The 24,099-nt window shown below is 39.2% G+C and overlaps 1 protein-coding gene across 3 annotated transcripts in view; it reads left to right on the top strand.

Annotated features, from left to right (window-relative positions):
- Positions 1-24,099, top strand: part of CA8 (carbonic anhydrase 8) — a 102,380-nt gene that overhangs the window by 15,190 nt on the left and 63,091 nt on the right. For all 3 annotated transcript variants that reach the window (XM_033202536.1, XM_033202537.1, XM_033202538.1), the window contains exon 3: positions 1,414-1,538. In XM_033202536.1, coding sequence (XP_033058427.1) covers positions 1,414-1,538 — 125 coding nt within the window. The remainder of the gene's footprint in view (positions 1-1,413; positions 1,539-24,099) is intronic.

Genomic DNA, 24,099 nt, shown 5'->3' with positions numbered 1-24,099 from the left:
TCCCTTCTCCTTGATGTGAAGTGTATCCACTCAAAAAATTAAAGTTAGTTCTTGCTCTGGATGTTGCTTGTCTTTGTTGTTTGAGCTGGTAGAAAGCTTGGGAGCAGATTTGTGGGGCACCTTTATCAAGGACTCCATGACCTCCATTGTGTCTGATAGCCTCATTTCTCCATCTGTTTTCTGCCTCTTTCTTTGCTTCCCCTTGTTCTTTTTCCTAATTTATGCTGTCTGACTGTATTGTATGTACCTTGACATAAGCAGCCTTAAATCCTTTTTGGAACAAGTCATTAAATGAAGAACCAACCAAACAAGTAAATATTGTTGCACCAATTTGCTTTCTTCTCCTTTGAGTTTTAGGATAAGGATGAATGACAGAACTCTTTCTCAAGAGAGGTGTGGAATCTGTTATGTCCTCCTCAGAGGCAACCCAAGTGTGAAGGATGATCTGTTTCAAAAAGTCTATTTCTAGGAAAGGGAAGGTGTTGAATTTTGTTAGCTAAATAACCTAAAATTCTTAGCTGATACTGTTCAGAATTGGGAGTTGCTAGAGGAAAAATGCCCTGAGTTAAACAACTTTTATTTGTATTGAAATTGACCATTTGTTTGTAGGAAACTTTATTTCAAGTTTGTACGTATGCTGTCAGGGAGTTTTTAACTAAAGAATTTTATTGTTTTAAGACAGGTTCTCATGCAAATGTATTTTTCATTATCCTTTAGTGTGCCCTTGTTGGGGACAAAGGTCTTGATCATATCCAACAATAAGAAAAAGAGACATTATCTTGTGGGACTGATGTTAACATTTTGAGTATTGTTAATATTTTGAGTATTGTTAATATTTTATTGCAGTTTTATTTTGTGTCATTTGTGGTAATGAATGTCCATCAGCTATTAAAGTGCAATTTCATTATCGATTGACTTAATGCTAATCAATCCTCTTCATGGATAATTTTGTTAGTCCACGATTGTTCTCTAAATTGGAAGCCTCCTACTACAAGTGGATGATCTGCAAATGTGGTTTAATTTATTTAGATGTCTACAGAATATTGGTCAGTCTGAGAGTTAAACCATATTTTTTGTCTCTTGATCAGTGCTAAGCTTAAATCTCTAAGAGAGGAATTTGTTTTCCTTGTCTACTTCTAGACTTAAAACACATAGGAAATTAAAATATACATATCATTACGAGTTTTTCAGAGGTTTTGAACTTCTACTATGTCTGAATGACCAAGACAAGAATTTCAGCCAAGCCTAGATAGTTTAAATTCACCTCACAGTTGTGGTAAATTTCTCATTTTGGCTTTGTGAATTTAATCTGTAGAACCCATGAAAGCATTTTGGTGAAAAAAAAAAGTCTCTAATGTTTATAATGCTGAGGTAAATGTGTGATGTAATTCAGTAACATATTTTCTTTTTCAGTTCTTTCGGGAGGACCATTGCCTCAAGGGCATGAATTTGAACTGTATGAAGTGAGATTTCACTGGGGAAGAGAAAACCAGCGTGGTTCTGAGCACACGGTTAATTTCAAAGCTTTTCCCATGGAGGTAAGAGGAACGAATCATCTTGTAAAAATCTTGTTTTCTGAATAAAGTATTCAGCGATTTACTGAAAATGATTTAGTTTAAAAGTAGATGCGTAGCTCTTGAATTTTATCAGTTTATACTAAAATTTTAAAAATGCTTAATGCAACAGAAGCCTAGGGCAGCACATGAAGCTTCCCATCTACTCTTGTGGCTTGGCATGTGCCATGAGCATGTGGCCAGAAAGGCAATCTACAGTATTAAATTTGACCCTAGTGTTACTATTCTTGTAAAAATTCTGCCTCTGCAAATTCACTTTTGTGGATGCTATGAATGGGTGATGAGCTGAAGACAAACAACCATTGGAGAAACCCCAACAGTAATGAAAAGTCTAGGTTAGCTAGTTTAAAATTGGTGGATTGGTTTTATTCACCCTAAGCCACTGGGGGAGGGAGGGAGAAAAAGAGATTTTTCGAGAGTGATTCTTTGGTCCAAAGAATTCTTCCCCGACTTACATTCTTAGTTAACTCCTGCTCTTTCTTTGATAGCCATTTGAAATCTTATGTCTTCTGTGGGACTTTTCTCTAGTTTCTTCTCTAGGCAGAATTCATCTGTCTCTCTATGCTCCCTGTATGCTTGATAGGGCACTGCCATGGCGCTGGCCCCATGGGTTGTACCATTTAGTCTTCACAGTGTCTTTCTCACTGCCTGTGAGCTCCTGAGGAACCGAACTCCCTCTTGCCCCCCTTTTACTCCCATCATTTGCCCACTGCCAGGCACAGTGGAGACAGACAGTCCACACTGGTGAAAGTGAGGGGATGTTGGATTCAGTCCAGGTCTTGATGATATTTCTAGAAGGAACCTCAGTTTACCCCAGAAAATAGCCCTTTGGTGTCATGTAAGAGTATGTTTTGGGGGCTGCTGGTCTTCCAGTCTTTTCTCTGACATTCCCAACTGTGCGTGTGCTTAATATTAAATATAAAATTGTTCATGACCAGACACGATATCCAGTGCCACTTCAGAGGCTGGAAATCATGGCTGTATAATTTTATGTCAGTGATACATGTATGTTAGAAGATACTGTTGAAGTATTTTGCAGCATTACTTTAATTATAATTAAAAAATCTCTGGAAGCTCAGGATATCTCTTTCATTATAAATAAAAGACGTGAACTTTAGAAGTGAAATGTTCCATGTTTTAAGACTGGAGAGAAAAAACCCAAACCAGCATATTGAAGAGTGGAGGAGGTGTGCAGTGGTGTGGACAGTAAGGAGAAGCACTTTCTCAAAGGCCTTGATGGGGAAGGCCCTCAGAGCTTACCTGTCTAGGAGCTGTTTGCTCAGTGCCTATAGATATCCTCTCCTTTCTACTGCCTGTGACACTTCTGTGTCACCTCTGGCTCCTGTCCCATCCTTAGCCAACCTGACAAGGAAAAATTCACACCAGAATGCATCAGAAAGGAAAGAAGACACAAAACAATCCAAGACAGTTAACCCCACTGGGTCGTGTGTCACAAAGTGAGGGGCAGGACCACCCTGGACTGTCAAGGTCTTTGCCCTGCCTCCTTTGGGCTTGAAAGGCCATTTATTCATTTCGTCTCAGCCCTCAAAGACAGACTCGAGTAACAAAAGTTCTGGGGAGAGGTAGCTGTAAATGGGGAGGCAAGAACTTCTGGTTGAGAATTCCATAGCTCTGCTCGTGACATGAAGAAGTTAAAAGCTGTGGGAAGCATAATTAGCAAGCTGCGCTCTTTGCTCTGTACTCAGATAGCATTTCTGGACCGAATATCCAGACTGGTTCGGTTACTTGATGGCGTTTCAACAGCTCCGGTCCGTTAAACACAGGTAATGGTTTGTTTTGAATGAAGATTAAATCCTGGTAGTGAGGCTTTGTTTCTGCAGAAATATTTGTATTTCTGTATTTAATATCCTAAATACATTTGTATTTGTATTTAGGATAATGGAATTGCTGACTATGATTTTTCCAAAATACGTGGCGAATAATATTTATATTCTTTTTTAATCCCAGATTATCCCTGATCCAATTCCAGAGAAAACACTTGTATCAGTCATCCAGTGTTCACTTAGTGCTCTATCCTGTTGAGTGCGTAAATGCTGTGGTTATGCAGAACTAGGAGGAGATCTCTGCAAGCCAGGATTGTTTATTGATTTATTTTTGTGGAGACTGTGAAAACTGAGGTGGGTTCTGAGGAGGGTTCTGAGGAGAGTGCTCTTGTGTTATGGTGAAAGAGAGGAGAGAGAGTTTCCATGTGGAAGAATGTCCTGGGAGTGGAGATGAGTTGGCTCATACAGATTTAGGTATGAGTTGGCTCATACAGGGGACTATAGGTCCCCTGGTTCTGAACTGCCACCAAGAGCCACCTCAAGCACAGGGACGTGGCCAACCGCACAGTGTAGAGTAAGACCAGGTACGCTTTTGGGAACGTGTTTTTTTTTCGTGTGTGTGTGTGTGTGTGTGTGTGTGTTTTAAAGGTCACTTTCCATATTTTACTTACATTTTAAGACTTTTTTTTTTTTCTCAAAATCACATATCCACGCACCTTTTTCTTTTTTGTTGATTTCATTGAAAATTAAATGGCTGGCTTGTTAAACAGATAGACACTGTAAGCAAATACTCTGTCTGTTACATGGAACACACAGGAGTGACTTTTTTTTTTTTTTTTTTGAGAGGGAGTCTTGCCCTGTCACCCAGGCTAGAGTGCAACGGCACAGTCTCAGCTCATTGCAGCCTCCGCCTCCCAGTTTCAGGCCATTCTGTGCCTCAGCCTCCATGGTAGCTGGGATAATAGGTGCATGCCATCACGCATTATCTACTAAAAATACAAACATTTTTGTATTTTTAGTAAAGAAGGGGTTTCACCATGTTGACCAGGCTGGTCTCGAACTCCTGACCTCGGGTGATCCGCCCGTCTCAGCCTCCCAAAGTGCTGGGATTACTGGCGTGAGCCACCTCGCCTGGCCAGGAACAGCTTTTAATAGAAATCCATCTAGCTGTCTTCCCTCACCGTTTAGAAATTATAAATATAACAACAGCCCTAAAGAGATTTTTGATACTCCCAGTAGTCAGCACTGACACGGTTTCAAAAATTAACACAGTTTGGGACTTTAAACGGTTTAAACTGCAGCTCTACACTAAACAAGATGTATTTATGTTTTTCCTTCTTGATACCTGTAGGTTTCAGAAACACATATCTTTCCACAGCCATCTGACACTGCTTATCATGCTCTCATCTGGTAAATCTGAATTCTATTGTGAATACTCCAGGTTTATACTTAAATGACAGTGCCTTATAACAAGAGAATGATATAATCATGCTGCATTTTTCCTCCTGTTACCTGAAAGGGTCTCACTATGTTGCCCAAGGTACATTTGAGCTGGTCTCAAGGGACCCTCCTGCCTCAGCTTCCTGAGTAGCTGGGACTATCCGTGTGTGCCACTGCACCCAGCGGTGCTGGAATCCTTTTCCGTATGTGTGCGTGTTTTGCATTGTGATATTCAGTCAAGACAGTAATGTGAGTAGGAGATTATTGATTTAAGACAAGTCTGAGTTCAACTAAAATTAATTCTTGTGTGTTTGTTCTGGTGGCTGTGGAAGCTCCTTATTTTCTTTGAACTTTGTTAGATGTCTTAGCTTGTGAAGTCCAACTTTAATGCTATATGATTTTTTTTTTTGCCATTTTGCTAACACACTAGTTAGCAAAATGCATTCACTCTGTGCATTCACCATTCCACTGGAACTGTTTATTCCCTTCACATTAACTTCTGTTACAGATTTAAGGCTCCTGGGTATTTAGGCTCACAGGTTCACATTCTACATTCAGGCTGTATATTCTATGTGTGTCATTTGTCTGTGGACACTGCCATCTTTGCTGCTTCAAAGTAGCCTAACTCTGTGGTCTGTGTAATTTTTGGTAAATTATGGTGAATTTTTATACATGAATAGCTACTCTCATAATTCCAGGGAAGAGAGCTTCTCAGGCATTTAGATTTTTCTGGATCAATACAATTTACAAAAAAGTGGGGCTGGGCGTGGTGGTTCACACCTGTAATCCCAGCACTTTGGGAGGCTGAGGCGAGTGGATCACGAGGTCGGGAGATCGAGACCATTAACATGGTGGAACCCCGTCTTTACTAAAAATGCAAAAAATTAGCCAGGCGTGGTTGTGGGCACCTGTAGTCCCAGCTGCTTGGGAGGCTGAGGCAGGAGAATGGCGTGAACCCGAGAGGCGGAGCTTGCAGTGAGCTGAGATCGCACCACTGTGCTCCAGCCCGGGTGAAAGTGATGGGGAGACCCACAGTGTGTCAAGTTTTAATTTTTCCAATTAAGAACATTGATGTCTGCTGTCCTCATCATTTTATAAAGAGAGGATCTTTAATAGCCAAATGTAGGAAGGATGTGATCTCAAAATAAGTCATGGACCCATAAATTGAATAGATTTAGGTTTTTAAAAATGTACATTATTTCAGTTTTTCTTGCATCACTACAGATGAATGATAATTTTGTCAGGGATAGGCACTGATCCTGCCCACAGACTAGCAAGAGATCGTGTATAGTGAGCCTGACTTTCTTGCCTTTCGGGCCTAAAAGCCTATGATTGAAGAGTGAATTGCCAAGAAGGAGGTCTAGCCATATTGTATGCTGGACCCTTATCTTTCTTTATATTGTATTTAAAGAGTAGCTGCTGCTCTGTGTACTCTGAAGGGACTTAGTGACGATAGTGCCACATACCAGCTATTGATGGAAAGTTGGGTGCATTAGGTAAATAGAAAAAAAATTCATTGTACAGAGCAGGATGCTTTAATTGTGAAGAGTCCAGGCCTTGGTTGCAAAATAGGCCAACAAAAATATTCTGAAGACTTTATCTCATAATATAGCACTAATCCTTAAACTACATTTGCCCCCGTACCAGGTCACCAGATATCCCACATTTCTTCTTCTCTTTCCAGGTGGCACATGGTAGCGTCTAGTATTTAGTGTTCTCATAGTAAAAGTGAATGGTCTTTAAGATTGCTGCTCCCCAAGTCATTTGCATGTCCACCTCACAGAAAGATTTATTTTTATTCATGTATTTTGCTATTCTAAGGAGATCCCAGGAAGAGTTTGCCTGGTTAATAGTGAAATTATGACCTTTCAAGTTATTTTACTTTCAGGAACATCTCAAATAGAGCTTCATGTTTATTGAACCTTTTCTAAAATAGGGGTTTCCATTGATTTTCCAAGGAAATGTAATGGGATGACTTTAGTTTGAGAGTGAACATTCTGAAGATTAGATACAAGATGTATCACTAAAGAAATACAGATTTAAAAGGAACTTTCACGGTCATCTAGTCCAAACTCCTATCTAGCATAGAAGAAATCTAAGAATTCAAAAGATTAAATTGCACAGGATCATTTGTAGGAAACCATATGTATGGCCTGGATGAAGAAGAGTATCATCTGGTTAATGAAATATTCCATGTAAGGATTATCCTCTACTGGTGCTCTTTTTGCTTATGGTTTAGTTGCAGAGAGACAACACAATGGGCTTTGTCCTTGCACCCCCTACCAATATAAGGAGCTTTGATGTCTGTAAGCACCCCACATTCAGAGGGGAACTGCTTTCACCTTCTACAGGAGGGTGGTAGTGAGGCTGTGGCACCCTGCCCCTGTCTTATAGGCTGTGAAGTTAGAGTGGCTTTGTGACAGCAGAAGAGGGGTGTGTGTTGCAAAGGTCGAATCCCTGCTACCTCCAAGAGTGGTGTTGAGGGAGTGATGGATTTAGCCTACTTCTGCCCACTTTACAGAGGTGTTCATTGAGGTCTGTGGAGGAGGGAGGTTAGCTCAGGGCCACAACCTCAGAAATGGCCTATGAACTGACTTCTGCTCTAGGCGGTGCTTTTTTTCACCTTCCACCGCCAGTTATTACCAGGAAAATCAACTCTAGTTTGAGATTTTATTTTGCAGCTGTAGTTAATACTTTGGATTGAGGTTGCTTTGGCAGTAAAAAGAAAGGTTTGTATTAAGAGGAGTTAGGACTGACACTAAAGGAAATAATTTGAAATTTGAATGTTGAGCTTTTCTGGCAAGTCTTATTATTTTGGTCGACCAGAAAAAAGGAACAACTTGTCTCTAAATGTAATAATTATTACGATGATGATTATTTGGTATCCTGGAATCTCCCATAGAGCTACCAGATTGAGCCTGTGTATAAACAGATGAAGGCGTTAGAGCCTTGTGCAGTGGCCTCTCCAGAAGTCATGATTACAGAATCTCCCTCTCACATCTTGGCAAAAAAAAAAAAAAAAAAAGCAAACAAATTTCATGTTTCCTGAATTCTAATGAACACTTGCATTTTTACTTCATAAAAATCATGGTTTCTGCTTTGATTCAGCATATTTGTTTTTACATTTCATGGAGAAACCTCACAGTTTACTGAGTAGAAAATAAATTACAATGTTGAACAAACAGAAATGTTCTTTTAGCTGTATTCCCACTCAGAAGTGAATAAGGCCAACTTGAACTTTGAGAAGCCAGTTTGAAGCTACCTTTGATTTTATACTTGTTAGTATTTCTTTTAGTAGTTCATTCTTTGCCATTGTTTGAGGATGTACAAAAGGTTGTTTTGGCAAACTAAATTTGCTAAAAAGCATTTATGTTATAGCTGATTTTATGATAGAAGGCAACTTTGTAGAAAAACTAAAAATTAGTTCCTATAAATGAGTATAATATGTAATTAATGTATGGGTAAGGTTATAGATACTGCAGGTAGAAAATATTTTCAATTGGGTTCTGACAGACCTAAATTCTGCAGTAAAATACATTTCCTGTCAATGTGTTTTCAGATAATAAGTACCCTCTGATTTGAATATATAGTCCATAACCGGGTGGCCATCTAAATCACTCATATCCATCCATTCATTCTTTTATTTGTCCATCCATCCATCCATCCATCCATCCATCCATCCAAAGTATGTCATGTTCAGGCCCTGGACTAAGTGCTAAGGAGACAGCTATGAGTACAATAGACAACTCAGGGAGTTTTTCATACAGTGGGAAAGTTCGAATGCAGTTTGTGATTTTTCTCCTACTTGCTTTTTATCTAAATGGGTGAGTCTTTAGAACAGAGGTCCTCAAGTCCTGGGCCATGGACTGGTACCTGGCCTATTAGGAACCTGACTGCACAGCAGGAGGTGAGTAGTGGGCCAGTGAGCCTTACCTCCTGAGTCCACCTCCTGTTGGATCAGCAGTGGCATTAAATTTTCATAGGAGCATGAACCCTAATGTAAACTGTGCATGCGAGGGATCTACGTTGCACACTCCTGATGAGAATCTAATGTCTGATGATCTGTTACTGTCTCCCATCACCCCCAGATGGGACCATCTAGTTGCAGGAAAACAAGCTCAGGCTCTCACTGATTCTACGTTACGGTGAGTTGTATAATTATTTATTTATATATTACTATGTAATAATAATAGAAATATAGTGCACAATAAATGTAATGTGCTTGAATCATCCCAAAACCATCCCCTGCCCCCAGTCTGTGGAAAAACTGTCTTCCATGAAACTGGTCCCTGGTGCCAAAATGGTTGGGCACTGCTGCTTTAGAAGATGCAGTAGTCCCCGCTTCACTCTGGAGAATACATTTCAAGACCCCCAGTAGGTGCTTGAAACTGTAGCTAGTACCAAACCTATGTATATTAATACTTCGTTTTTTCCTGTACATACATATCTGTGATAAAGTTTAATTTAGGCCGGGCGCGGTGGCTCAAGCCTGTAATCCCAGCACTTTGGGAGGCCGAGACGGGCGGATCACGAGGTCAGGAGATCGAGACCATCCTGGCTAACACGGTGAAACCCCGTCTCTACTAAAAAAATATAAAAAATTAGCCAGGCGAGATGGCGGGCGCCTGTAGTCCCAGCTACTCGGGAGGCTGAGGCAGGAGAATGGCGTAAACCCGGGAGGCGGAGCTTGCAGGGAGCTGAGATCCGGCCACTGCACTCCATCCTGGGTGACAGAGTGAGACTCCGTCTCAAAAAAAAAAAAGTTTAATTTATATACTAGGCACAGTAGGAGATTAACAAGAACCAATAATAAAATAGAACAATTATAACAATATGCCAACATCACTACTTTTACACTTTAGTACCATTATTAAGTAAAATAAGGATTACTTGAACATGAGCACTGCAGTACCATGACAGTGAATCTGATCTCCGAGAAGACTCTTAACTGGCTGATGGGCAGGGAGCGTGCACAGTGTGGAGATGCTGGACGGAGGAAGGATTCACACCTTGGGTGAGATGTAGCTGCATGATGTGCGATTTCATCACACTACTCAGAATTTAAAACATATGAACTGTTTGTTTCTGCAATTTTCCATTTAATATTTTTGGACCACAGTTAACTGAAACCACAGAAAGCAAAATTGTGTTTTTGTAACATTGAAAAGACCTCACTCCCCTAACCTGTCTCTGCAGTATGCAAATTTAGGTCATCAGAAGCTCATTAGAGGAAGATTTTGAAGACATTTCTTCGAATACAAATATGTTGTTTGAGATGTGAATACGTCTGCAGTAAAATACATTTCCTGTCAATATGTTTTCAGATAATAAGTACCCTCTGATTTGAATATATAGTCCATAATTGGGTAGCCATCTGAATAACTCATATCTGTCCATTCATTCTTTTATTTGTCCATCCATCCATCCATCCATCCATCCATCCAAAGTATGTCATGTTCAGTCCCTGGACTAAGTGCTAAGGAGACAGCTATGAGTACAATAGACAACTCAGGGAGTTTTTCATACAGTGGGGGAGTTCGAATGCAGTTTGTGATTTTTCTCCTACTTGCTTTTTTTCTAAATGGGCGAGTCTTTAGAACAGGGGTCCTCAAGTCCTGGGCCATGGACTGGTACCTGGCCTGTTAGTTGGTACACAAAATATTCACTAACTACTGTGTGAAAGGTATTGTGCTAGATATAACCAGTCATGGGTCATTATAGGCTAGGCTAACTTCTGTTACCCATCAAAATGAGAATCAGTGAGACACAGTAGGAAAATGTTCTTGATGGGGAAGAGTTAAGAAAGGTGTAGGTTCTGAAAAGTCACTAGAGAACCTGGGACCCCTGTGGCTTCCTCCCTGAGGACTCTGTGGCAGTGTGGGAGGAAGTCTGAATGATGTAGTTGGCGAATTCAGGCTCCAAAGTTGAAAAAAACCTAGATTTACATCTAACCTCTGCAATCTCAGGCCAGCTAGTAAACCTCTTCCAACCTGTCTGTAAAACTCATTTATGAAAAAGGGCTAGACATTAGTTCAGAGGTCAGCGAAGAGTAAACCCTGCTTTGTTTCTTATTTTTAGGAAGAGACGGGGAACATCAAAGGTGGGATTGTGATTGTGTTGATAAAAATCTTCTCAAAACATCTTGAGGGAGATGCAAAAAGCTTTTTGTGCTGGACGCAGTGGCTCATGCCTTTAATCCCAGCACTTTGGGAGGCTGAAGCAGGCAGATTACCTGAGGTCAGGAGTTCGAGACCAGCCTGGCCAAAATGGCAAAATCCTGTCTCTGCTAAAAATACAAAAATTAGCTGGGCATGGTGGCGGGCGCCTGTAGTCCCAGCTACTGGAGACTAAGGCATGAGAATCGCTTGAACTAGGAAGCGGAGGTTGCAGTGAGCCGAGATTGCACCACTGTACTCCAGGCTGGGTGACAGAGCAAGACTCTATGTCTGAAAAAAAGAAAAAAAAAGGGCAGAGTATGAGTGGAGAAAATAATGTAAAGTCTTCTTTTTTCTTTAAAACTTCTTCCCTGTTTAGTTGAATATATTGTATTTTTTTTATAAGTCTAACCAAAGGACATTTCCAGGTCATTTTTCCTGACACACTTTTTTATTATGATGATTATGCATGCATATCCAGTAAAATTTATATTATCACTGTATTTTGCGAGGAAAATAAATATTGCCTTGAGAAGGATAATTGGGCAACAGTATGATAAAACTTCTAGTTGAGTCAAATGATAGGAGATTTTAACTCTGTAAGTTTTTAACCTGTATAGAAACCATATGTTTTGCTTTTGTTGTTTTTTCTGGTATTTAAGATTGACAGCTTAAAATGGTGCAGGGATGTTAGTAAGATAATTGTGCCCTTGCTACTGCTTTGCTGTACTTGAATACATTTTCGCTTTTAGCTTTGTAGGGCTCCACACAACAAAAATTCATTACGGAAGCCTAGAACAACATACTGTGAGTCCTCCGAGACACTGGATCTTTTTGTGACATAGTTCCCTAGGCAGCAGCCTACTCTGGCAATGTAAATTCTTAGTCAGGGAGAGTGGCATTTTGCTGCAGTTCACCATGACATTTGTTTTCTGACTGTTTAACCTCAATTCCTTCATTAGTACATAAGGATAATAAAATTCTACCTACCCTTATACAACTCAGGAAGAGACTGTAAAAATTAATAGTTTAGGCCTAGTGTGGTGGCTCATGCCTGTAATCCAAGCACTTTGGGAGGCTGAGGTGGGCGGATCACCTGAGGTCAGGAGTTCAAAACCAGCCTGACCAACATGGTGAAACCCTGTCTCTACTAAAAGATGCAAAAAACTAGCCAGGTGTATAGGCACGTGCCTATAATCCCAACTACTAGGGAAGCCGAGGCAGAAGATTTGCTTGAACCTGGGAGGCAGAGGTTGCAGTCGCCTGAGATCGCGCCATTGTACTCCAGCTTGGACAACAAGCACGAAACTCTGTCTCAAAAAAACAAAACAAAACAAAAAATTAATAGTGTAATGTTGGAAGCACCTTGGACTGAATTTCTCATGTAGTGGTGAAAAATGTTAAATAAAAGCCGATATTCACTTGAAGTGCTTTCTAAAAACATTTTAAGAGCAGTATTAGGTATATTGGATGTAATGTTATACCATAGGGGAATATAGTTTTGTTCTTTAAGAAACTGAAATGAATAGAAGAACTTGAGTTTAAGTTGTTGAAATATAAACATTAAGTATAGAAAGAAGACATTTATTCTAAGGCCTGACAAATGAAAGGTAGACCCTTTTTCATCAATTAATGTCTTCACTTGGGAACCCAAAGGCAAGTAAATTCTCCAAACTCAGCTTAATGAATCACTTAAACCTCTGGATGAGAGTTTATTCAGTGCAACCAATGTATTTGGCTCCAGAGTTAATGCATTTTCCGGGAATATTCCTTGGGAACTATAAATTGGTGAGTTCTCAGAGGAGATCCAATAGAGAGATCCCTTCTCCCTAGCCTGAGTTCTGAACAAATTGGGAAAGAAGGTATTTTTAGAGTCATCAGATGAAGAACAAAACATCACCTCTATTGTGGCCAAAACGATACTGGAGACATAGCTTAATTCCAGAGAAGAGTGTCTGCCCAGAATTAGGCAGGGGTGGGGAAGGTAGGGCGGTGGGGGGCGGGGGGTGTTCCAGGTAGGATTTATGAGTCTGCTCCCTAACAGTAGCTCAGATTTCACAACAGTTAAAACAGAAAAAAGGAGGAGGAGTTGGCTGAAGGAGCGGAGAGGAGAGCCAGCTTTGTTCAGGGAAAACTCCTTCTTATAGAAACCAGGAATAGGGAAGTAGCATTCCCGTTAGTAAGACTGACGACTCTCTCAAATTCTGCCACTTACCCCTTAAAGCTCATTGGCACTGGACACTAGCAAGAATCTTGAACAAAGCGCTGAGAATCAGTAAAGGAAAGGTTTCCTTTCACTGCAGGTTTGTTCATTTTAGCCATCTGGGATTATGTACACCCCTTTTTGCTTGCTACATTGTATTTAAGAGTAACATAGTTATCTACTTTCTAAAAGGATTTAGGAGTAGAGTTTGGTAAAGAGGGATTTTGAATCATCCAGGGCTTATTCGTTTTTTCTTTTCTAATTTACTTGGGTGGCTTTTTGTGCAATTTACCATCTTGGCCTGAGCTGATCACCGTTTGAACCATGGATATAACTGAGGGTGGTTTATGGATGATTCACTTTTCAAAGACTGTGACCCTGGTCCAGGGCTTAACTCACTAATCCTCTTTCAAATTTGGGTTGTACAGCACTGGAAATATTTTGCAGTGATTTTTAAAAACAAGTATCACTTATCCAACTTGTTATGGAGAACAAACATTGCAGATTTCTATCAGTGGGCATTATTCCTAATCAGCTTACCAGCCCTGACGTGATTTGTTTAACTGTGTTCCCAATCTTGCCGTTTTCTGTTCTAGCTGATCTAGAGCCTGACTGTATTAAAGGGGTCTACCTACAGGCAGTGGCATGGGTCATAGCGGAATCAAGGCTGTACCGTTGGCCATGGTCTGTCACCTTCTCCTCATCTGAGCTGCGATGGGATGTTCTGTGGTAACTCTTTGTCTTCCAAGGGCTGTTTACTGAGTTTTGAGCCTGTTAGGGAGGGAGATGGTAGAGTGGCATATACCATTCAGCAAACAAGTGTTTAAGTGCCTGTATTTAAAGCCAAACCCTGTGAGAAATATAGAATGTAAAAAAACCCAGCATTTGTGTTTAATGATTCTACGGTCTGGTTTAGAGAGGTAGAAGACAGAAACATGTGAAAAGATAACAACTAAAGATTAAGTGACAATGTAAGTCAGTTCAAAACACACTCAGGAAGCCACTGCTGTGTGTTTGCCACTGTGACTGGTGCTGCGGGTATGAGCGTGAGAGATAATCTGGGCCAGCAGTTCACATTCCCATGGTGTGGCAGGCCTATTCAAAAACTACTGTGGCTGCTATATATGAAAAAAGCTCTAGGGAATGGGATATAAAGAACACAGATCAGAGAACAACTGATTTTTACTGGGCTCAGAGAATATTCTAGAAAGGAATGAATGTTGGAGCTGGGCCTCGGTGACTGAGTAGGAGTTCGCTGGGTAAACAAGGCTGGGGAGTCCCATTTCAGAATGGGAAAGTAGCATGAGGCAGGGCAGAAATGCTGGGCTCCTCACGGTGTGTGGGAAAGGGCACTAGAGGGCTTTGATGACTGAGTAGAAGTTCGCTGGGTAAACAATTCTGGGGAGTCCATTTCAGGATGGGAAAGTAGCATGAGGCAGAGCAGAAATGCTGGGCTTCTCACGCTGTGTGGGAAAGGGCACTAGAGGTAATCCCAGAGGGTTCTGGAGTCAAGTTGAGGAGGGCCTAACTCCTTCCTGAGAATGAGATGCTACCTTCATGAGGCAACCGAGAACTACTAGCACTTTTAAGCAGGTAGATGATGTCAGCGAGTGGAGTAGGGTGGTGGAAGGCGAATAGGAAAAAAAGATGTGGATGGCAAAAGAAGAGGGTGTGAGAGATGCCATTGAGGATAAAAGGATTCGGCTTGAGGAGAATTCAGAAAAAGCCAAAAGGATGCTGAGAAATGAAACTTGAGAAATGGAATATTATTGGAATGAAATTATTGGAATAATCATGGTACACTTAATAGGAAAAAAGGGAGTTGGAAAGTGAGGTACCATTATGAAGGAAACTGATGAATTTTAACTATTTTAACAATAGTGTCACTTTCATTACTATCCATATTGCTTTTATTTTTATTTATTTTTTTGAAATAGGGTCGTACTCTATCACTCAGACTGGAGTGCAGTGAAGTGATCTTGGCTCACTGCAGCCTCCACCTGTTGGGCTGAAGCCATCCTCAGACATCAGTCTCCTGAGTAGCTGGGACTATAGGTGTGTGCCACTATGCATGGCTAATTTTTTTTATTTTTGTGTGGAGATGGGATTTTGCCATGTTGCCCAGGCTGGTCTCAAACTCCTGACCTCAAGTGACATGCCTCCCTCAGCCTCCCAAAGTGCTGGGATTATAGGTGTGTACCACCACCGTGGGCCATGTTGCTTTTAATTCCATCCACTTTCAAGTTAGTTAAAGAACCATATAGGTTGAATATCCCTTATTTGCAATGCTTGGGACCAGAAGTGTTTTGGATTTTGAATGTTTTTTTTCAGAGTTTGGAATATTTGCAATATATTCATATATTCACTAGTTCAGCATCCCAAATCTGAATATCTGAACTCTAGAAAGCTTCCAAATCTGAAACTTTTTAGTACCAACATGATACTCAAAAGAAATGCTCACCGGAATATTTTGGATAGAGAATTTTGGATTGGGGATGCTCAACCTGTAGTAGTTGGGGTCACAGTTCCTTGAAAAGTTATAGAGATGTCCTTAGCTCTAGGGAGGGTGAGGAGATCACAATGTTTGAAGCTATACTACACCTTATATAATTTGAGTCCTACTCAGAACAGTGCTGATCTCCTGTCCCACAACAGGAGAGTGAGTTAAACTAAGGATTAGTAGATTTTAGCTTGTATTTATTGCTAATTGGAGTTGGTTTGTATTCTCAAGGAAAAGAATTCAGCTTTGGAATTTCTATCCCCATTTAAAGTCCGATGGTCTTAACGTATTGATTTTCACAGGGTAATATATGCCTCTGCCTGAGTTTGTTAGGCAACACCAGCAGAACTTCCCCTTTTGGGATGTCTTTTTGAGGGACTTTGTCTTGATATCTGTACTCCTTGGAATCGCTACAGCTTGCTGTTGTCAATTGATGGTCCTGAAATCTCTCCCTTTCTGTCACACCGTTCTCGTTGTTCATGCTATTTTTCAAAGTAGATGTACATATCCCATCAGTGCACCTGGGGACACTTATAACTTTCTATATCTTTATAAATTTTAAAAAATAGAATATAAAGATAAGGAATATTGAGTATGAAACCCATAAATGAAGATGCATCAAATTACATGGATATTTTACATTTACCCGTATCTAAATTTGAAGAGACTTAACTTTGACATTGATGTGATAGCCAGTATTGTCTAAGCACTACATAATTCTAATTTAGACTATTAGGATTTGTCCTACTGGCATTACTGATGTGAAGGGAGCTAAAAAGCCTTGGGACAACTAGACTTTTGTTTCTTGATTCCATTTAAATTTGAGCCTTCCTTGTAGGAAGAATTATACTTGATTGCTCTAGTCTAATTTCAGAAGCATTTTGAATGCGTTTTTGTATAATTATTGAGTTTTATGGCGGGCGGGGGTATTGGGCAAAGATTTGAAAAATGGCAGATGACTTTGCCCTTCTCTTCTAACCTTCTTCTTTGGGGTATGGACAAAGATAGGAGGTATGAAATTGGGCTGACCAAATACGATATTATTTTTCAGAATAATATTCGGTGAGCATGTACACAGTGTTAGGCAGGAACTAAGATTTTGAGCATGAGGCTCAGGAGACCCATCTATTGTTAAATGACATGGCAGTGCCAGGAGGGGAAGGGAATTGGGAGAAAGTTGTCCAGGTCAAATATGGTCATGCTGAATGTGTGAGTGGTTGAGGTTTTTATGTAATTAAACTCAAAGCTACATTCTAGGAATTTTATATTTGAAAGTTTGACTTGTAATAGAATTTTAGTTCCTGGCATATAGTGGGCTATACATAAGGTGGGCAAAAGAATAAAGCTTCTAGGCATAGTGACAGGTGTTGAGGATGTAAAGAGGGCAGAGACGTCCTTCTCCCACCTAGGGAACTTTGCCTTTGCTGTGTCCTGTGTCTGGAAGATTGCCTCCTCCTACCTTGCCCCCAGATAGCCACATGGCTTGCTTCTTTAGCATCTTTATATCTCTGTTCAAATTCCAGATAATCTGTGAGGCCAACCTAAACTTTCCTTAATCTACTTGGAACCTGTGTCAGCCTTCTCTAATTTGTTTTTCTCCATAGCATTTTATAGTAATTTAATGGCATATAAATATATATAGAGCTATTATTACATATATAATATATATGTATAAAATTAAATATAACTGTTTTATAAGTCTATTTTGGCTGGAGTTTGGAGAATCTAGAAATTTGTTAGAGATAAATTTAGAATGGTAGGTTGGGGACAAAGAATGGAAGCTCTTGAATGAAGTTGGTCAGATGTATGATGTCCATGTGTTATTTGACCAAGAGCAGTGGAGCATCACTGTTCAACATTGCACAGTTATGAAATTTATTTTATTCACTAAATATTTATTGAGCACCTTCTGTGTATGCTCTAGGCAGTTTTAGGTATTAGGATAACACAGTGAAAAAAATATGCAGAAACCACTTCCCTTACAAACTTTTCCTTCTAATGAAGTGAAATGTAATCAATTACTTTGGTCATAAGAAGTTGATGCCCTTTAGGAAATCATGACTAAAAATCAGATCTGATGTTCAGATAACCTGAAATGGGATGATGGCCTTGACAAAAAGAAAAAGAACGAGTGTTAGAACCAGCATGGGGAGAGAAGAATGTTGAGAGCTTACTGAGCTTTGATAGTTTGTTTGGAGATCAGGGAAAAGAGGAGCTTTTGGTTCCTCTAAGATTTGAGTCTTGGTAACTGAAAGGATGGCAGAGCTCCTAAGGGTTGTCAGAAGTGGGGACTGTTTTGTTGGGAAACTGGTATATAATTTGATATGTTTTGAATTTGACAGTTGCCATTTATCTTGTGGAAATGCCCAGGAAAGGGCTGGAAAAGTGCATCTGTAACTCAGAAGAGAGGTCAGAGAATGGGATTTATTGCAGTAGCTGATATTTACTTATTTATCTATTTAAAAATAGTCTAGCTCTAAGTAAATGAGTTAATAGAAGAACACACAGTATCTGTTCTTTGTTCAATGTCATGGGGTACAGTTGCAATTTTAATTTGGTATCTTATCATCAATGCTTACAGGTGTCACAGGAATATGTAATATTTCTGAGCAAGTCTAATCATGCAGCACTCCACCAAAGGGAAATTATATTTCTGATGCTAGGTAATGGCTATTTTATGCCCCCACTTTGCATATTATGATTGTAGCTAAAATAGTAGCATATGTTGTCCTTATCCACATCAATAATCAATCCATTCTTGAAACTTATTAAGCTACTCACAATAATAAACTACTACTAATAAGATCTGCTGCTTGATTATTAGGAAATATTGATGTGAATATAAAAGATTTGAGATTACATTTAGACTCTTAAAATTGCTTTAGTTGATAATACATTTTATGGTCATTCATAGCAGTTTATATTCTTCATGTCTTTATTTTTGGGGATACTATAAAATGATACAGAAAATACCTTTTAGATTTTCCTGTGTGAAAAATCTCTATATCAGAGCACAAAGCTCAATTTACTTATCCTTAGACACAATTTTATTTTTAAGAAATACTACATTTCTGTCAGAAGCCAACATTTGGATTGTAATGAAAATGCACAATGAAAATGTTATTTTATTTATTTATGTTTGCTATGCATACACCTAAAGGATTTGATATAAGTAACCAATGGAGTGTTTTTGCTCAGCATCCTATTTCTCTGTTGTATGAGTGCATTGGTTTTAGGTAAACAATGGAAGACACAACTAAGAAATAATAGGAAATATTTCCTCTCACATTACAGGAACTACTGAATGGTGGTACCACTGTTGGTTTATGTGGCCAATCAGCCATATTTCCACGGGCCAATTTCTTTCTGTTTTTCTGCTAAGCTATTTCAGCATTTTAGCTTTTCCTCTTTGCTTTGTTTACTCATGATTGCCAGATGGCTACATTACCTCTAAGCATCAGATTCTCACAAATTAATGGTTAAATGTAAGGGAGGGATTTTACTCTCTTGCATTAAAAAAATAGCTTTATTCAGATGTAATTTGCCATAACAGTTATTCATTTAAAGTAAGCTAGTCATTGGGCCAAATCTTGAATAAACTCCCATTCACAATTGCTACAAAGAGAATAAAATAGCTGGGAATACAACTAACAAGGGAAGTGAAGGACCTCTTCAAGGAGAACTACAAACCACTGCTCAAGGAAATAAGAGAGGACACAAACAAATGGAAAAACACTCCATGTTCATGGATTGGAAGAATCAATATCGTGAAAATGGCTATACTGCCCAAAGTAATTTATAGATTAAATGCTATTCCCATTAAACTACCATTGACATTCTTCTCAGAATTAGAAAAAACTACTTTAAATTTCATATGGAACCAAAAAAGAGCCCATATAGACAAGACAATTCTAAGCCAAAAGAAAAAAGCTGGAGACATCACGCTACCTGACTTCAAACTGTACTACAAGACTACAGTAATCAAAACAGTATGGTACTGGTACCAAACCAGACATATAGATTGATGGAGCAGAACAGAGATCTCAGAAACAACACCACACATCTACAGCCACCTGACCTTTGACACATCTGACAAAGACAAGCAATAGGGAAAGGATCCCCTGTTTAATAAATGGTGCTGGGAAAACTGGCTAGCCATATGCAGAAAACTGAAACTGGACCCCTTCCTTAAACTTTATACAAAAATTAGCTCAAGATGGATTAAAGGCTTAAATGTAAAACTGAAAACAATAAAATCCATAGAAGAAAACCTAGGCAGTACCATTCAGGACATAGGCAAGGGCAAAGATTTCATGACGAAAACACCAAAAGCAATTGCAACAAAAGCAAAAATTGACAAATGGTATCTAATTAAACTAAAGAGCTTCTGTACAGGAAAAGAAACTATCATCAGAGTGAACAGGCAGCCTACAGAAATGGGAGAAAATTTGTGAAATCTACACATCCGACAAAGGTCTAATATCCACAATCTACAAGGAACTTTGTTGGGGTCCATGTGTTTCCTAAACAAAGGAATGAACACACAAGATAACACAAGACAAGACAAACATGGCGCCCGCCTCGAATGGTGTGCTCTGCTTTATTTTATACAGTCGTTTGTGGAATGTTGCCGAGTCACAAGACACATTGTTGTTTTTCTGACCTTTCCCTGACTTTCTGGATTTTCAAGATGTTTACACATAAACAAGCCCCCAGGGTCTGCTGTTAGCAGCTGGCTCCTTTGTCCTCCCTGTTTGTGGGGAAGGAACGCCCTGCTTTGTTTGCAAGAGCAGGACTTATTGGGAACGTCTTGTTTGGGAGCACGTAGTCCTCTACAAACTTAAACAAATTTACAAGAAAAAAAAATCAAAAAGTGGGCAAAGTATATGAACAGACACTTCTCAAAAGAAGACAGTTTTCTGACTAACAAACATATGAAAAAAAACTTGACAGCACTGATCATTAGAGAAAGCAAATCAAAAACATAATGAGATACCATCTCACATCAGTCAGAATGGCAATTATTAAAAAGTCAAGAAACAATAGATGTTGGCGAGGCTGTGGAGAAACGGGAATGCTTTTATACTGTTGGTGGGAATGTAAATTAGTTCAACCACTGTGGAAGACAGTGCGGCGATTCCTCAAGGATATAGAACCGGAAATACCGTTTGACATGGCAGTCCCATTACTGGGTATATACCTAAAGGAATATAAATCATTCGACTATCAAGATACATGCACATGTATGTTTATTACAGCATTATTCACAATGGCAAAGACATGAAATCAACCCAAATGCCCATCAATGAAAGACTGGATAAAGAAAATGTGGTACATATACACCATGGAACACTATGCAACCATAAAAAAGAGTGAGAACATGTCCTCTGCAGGGACATGGATGAAGCTAGAAACCATTATTCTCAGCAAACTAACACAGGAACAGAAAACCAAACACCGCATGTTCTCACTCATAAGTGGAAGTTGAATGATGAGAACACATGGACACAGGGAGGGGAACAACACACACTGTTGGGGGGTGGAGAGGAAGGGGAGGGAGAGCATTAGAACAGATACCTAATGCATGTGGGGCTTAAAACCTAGATTATGGGTTGATAGGTGCAGCAAACCACCATGGCATATGTATACCTATGTAACAATCCTGCACATTCTGCGTATATATCCGGTAACTTAAAAGAAAAAAGAAAATATGCCGTGAAGTGATCACTGTAAAGTGGTTATTATTTTTACACAGAAACAATGTTTTTATTGCACATTCTATCCTTTTAAAGGCTGAACAGGAAATTAATTAAAAATATCGAATAGTTTTATCTAAAAGCAAAGATAATGACTGTACCTCTGTAATAACTTTACATAGTAAAATTTTCTTCTGAGTTACACTATGTACAGCAAAGATGGTGCTTGGCATTTTTAAGAGGCATTTCTCAGTAAGTACATATACATATACAAATAAAGTTTTAAAATTGATATTATTTCTATCACAAATGTGTGGCTGGGCACAGTGGCTCACATCTGCAATCCCAGCATTTTGGGAGGCCAGAGCAGGTGGATCACTTGAGGAGTTCGAGACCATCCTGAGCAACATGGCAAAACCCATCTCTACTAAAAGTACAAAAAAAAAAAAAAAAAAAAGCCAGACATGGTGGCGCACACCTGTAATCCCAGCTACTCAGGTGCCCGAGGCACAAGAATCTCTTGAACCTGAGATGCGGAGGTTACAGTGAGCCGAGATCATGCAGTGCATTCTGGCCTGAGCAACAGAGTAAGACTGTCTCAAAACAAAACAAAGCAAACCCAAAACCCCCCAGAAATACGTTATTCATAATAAAAACTTTGAGAAAAAATAATTTTGTTTTTGTTATTTGAATTTACATAGGTTTTTGAGAATGCTTTGGATGGCTAGGATGATAAAGACATTGAGCAGTACAGTGTTTGTACTTGTTAGGCACCTGTGACTATGCAGACCAGGGGAATGAGCAGTGCTGGGAAGTCAAGTCTCTAGTCAGTCTTGGAGAAAGAGGCTCACGGTTAGGTAAGATTGGGTGTAAGGGAAGTCCTCACTGCCTAACTGGAGCTCCCATATCTGCTCTCAGCATTTAAAAGCACTCTGACCATTGAAGATTGTTCACTTTGGATTATGTTCAAAATGTAATAATCTTGTTTTAAAAATCCCACTCCCTCCTGACCCAGCCCAGTCAGAATGAGCTGTACTGAACTGAAGTGCATTTCCATGTAAACATAGGTAAAATTTCCTATCTGAATTGTTGCGCTTTTTTGGTTCACACCCATTGATGCCTTTCCTGTTCCTAATTGACCTTTTTACAAAACTCACAAGCTGTTTTGGTACAAGTTCCACCTCAGTCAAGGAAAGTGATACTTCACCTTGTTACAACATTGAAAGGGAACTTGGGCTCTGTATTTCAGGTCACTAGTGTGTTAAAAGTTCTAGAATGTCCTTTAAAATAAGTTGATTGCCTATAGCACTGTTATTGTATTAACAGGAGAGTCTTACACAAATCTCAGCGAAGCATAATTCCCTTTAATTAACACTAGAAATAATGTGGTTTATGATGAGTTTGCTAAAGAATGGTTCTTTGTGCAACTCCATTGTGCAACAAGTGAGTTGGATTAGTTTGTTATGATTTTAAAGTAAATTACAAAACTTATATAAATAAGGAAGTACTTTGGGGGAAAAGCATAGGTGTAGATTTTCACAGGGCTGTTTGTCTTTCAGATTAGGGCAGTTTCATTTAGTTGTAGAGCAAGAAAAATTCCTCCACTTCAGAGAATTTTTTTTGTAGAATTCTGGTTATATGTGTCTCTATGTATATATTTGTTTTTTTTTAGCGTGTCAAAATTTACTTTTCTCACAGTAGTTTGAAGATATAGGGTGTTTATATTGTTGGAAAGTTTTGTATTCTTTGCATTTTCTTATGGCCATGGAGTTAATACAAGATGCATTGTATCATAATCCCCAGGGAATGGTGGGAATGCTTATGAAGACTCTCTGTTTGCCAGACACATGCCATATCTTATTTCATCATTAAAATATTCCTTAGAAATAGATGTTATATCTGTTTTTCAGCTGAATAATCAGGTCATGAGACATTAGTTGCTCAAGGTCACTTAGGTAATGACTGAGACTTGGACCAGCTACCATTCTCTTCCCTATACACTGTATGCCTTCCCCTATTTCTAATAAACAGGTTCTGATTTTGGCTTTAGATAATTGCTTTTCAAAAAGTGAAAGACCCTGAGTAAGCAGTGTTAACAGACAAGTACCTTTCCAGGTGTAGTGGGAATTAAAATAGAGTGATTTTAAAAAACACTTTCAGATAAATGCATTTTATTGTAAATTGTAGTATTTTGAATTGTAATTGGATTTAAAAAATACTCTTTCTGAAAACTAGGTTATTAGACAATCTATTAGCTATGTAAAGTTGGAATGTGCAAATTGACAGTGGTATTTCACAGAGAAATGAAAGAGAAATGAAATAGTGCTGAATTTTAAACCCAATTAAAATTGCTGTATGTGCATGCTTATTACTAAAAAGACCTTATTACTCTAATCTCACCAACACACCTGAAATAGTTAATACATAATAAACCAAATTTGCCATACTTACCAAGATTGTAAAACGATATATTCATTTAGTGAGTGCATTGCATGTGAAGGAGGATGAACTATACCCCGTGCATAGTAAGGAGCACCTGAGGAGCAGGCTTGCAGTGTATAATTGCAGGGTAGAGAATGAATCGAAGCCAGCTTTGGAGGCATGGAGACAGTTAAGAGATGGGCATAAGTCTAGCAATAGATTATGGATCTTGAAATGAAGGCACTGGTGATGGGAATCAGCCAAGTGGATGCATTTGGGAGATTTTTCGAGAGGTGAGAATAGCAAGACATAGCGCTTGGTTGTTT

This window comes from Trachypithecus francoisi, unplaced genomic scaffold (genome assembly GCF_009764315.1).
Source record: "Trachypithecus francoisi isolate TF-2019V2 unplaced genomic scaffold, Tfra_2.0 Lachesis_group7, whole genome shotgun sequence".
In the NCBI taxonomy this organism is placed as follows: domain Eukaryota; kingdom Metazoa; phylum Chordata; class Mammalia; order Primates; family Cercopithecidae; genus Trachypithecus; species Trachypithecus francoisi.
This window is presented reverse-complemented; position numbering and strand designations above follow the sequence as displayed.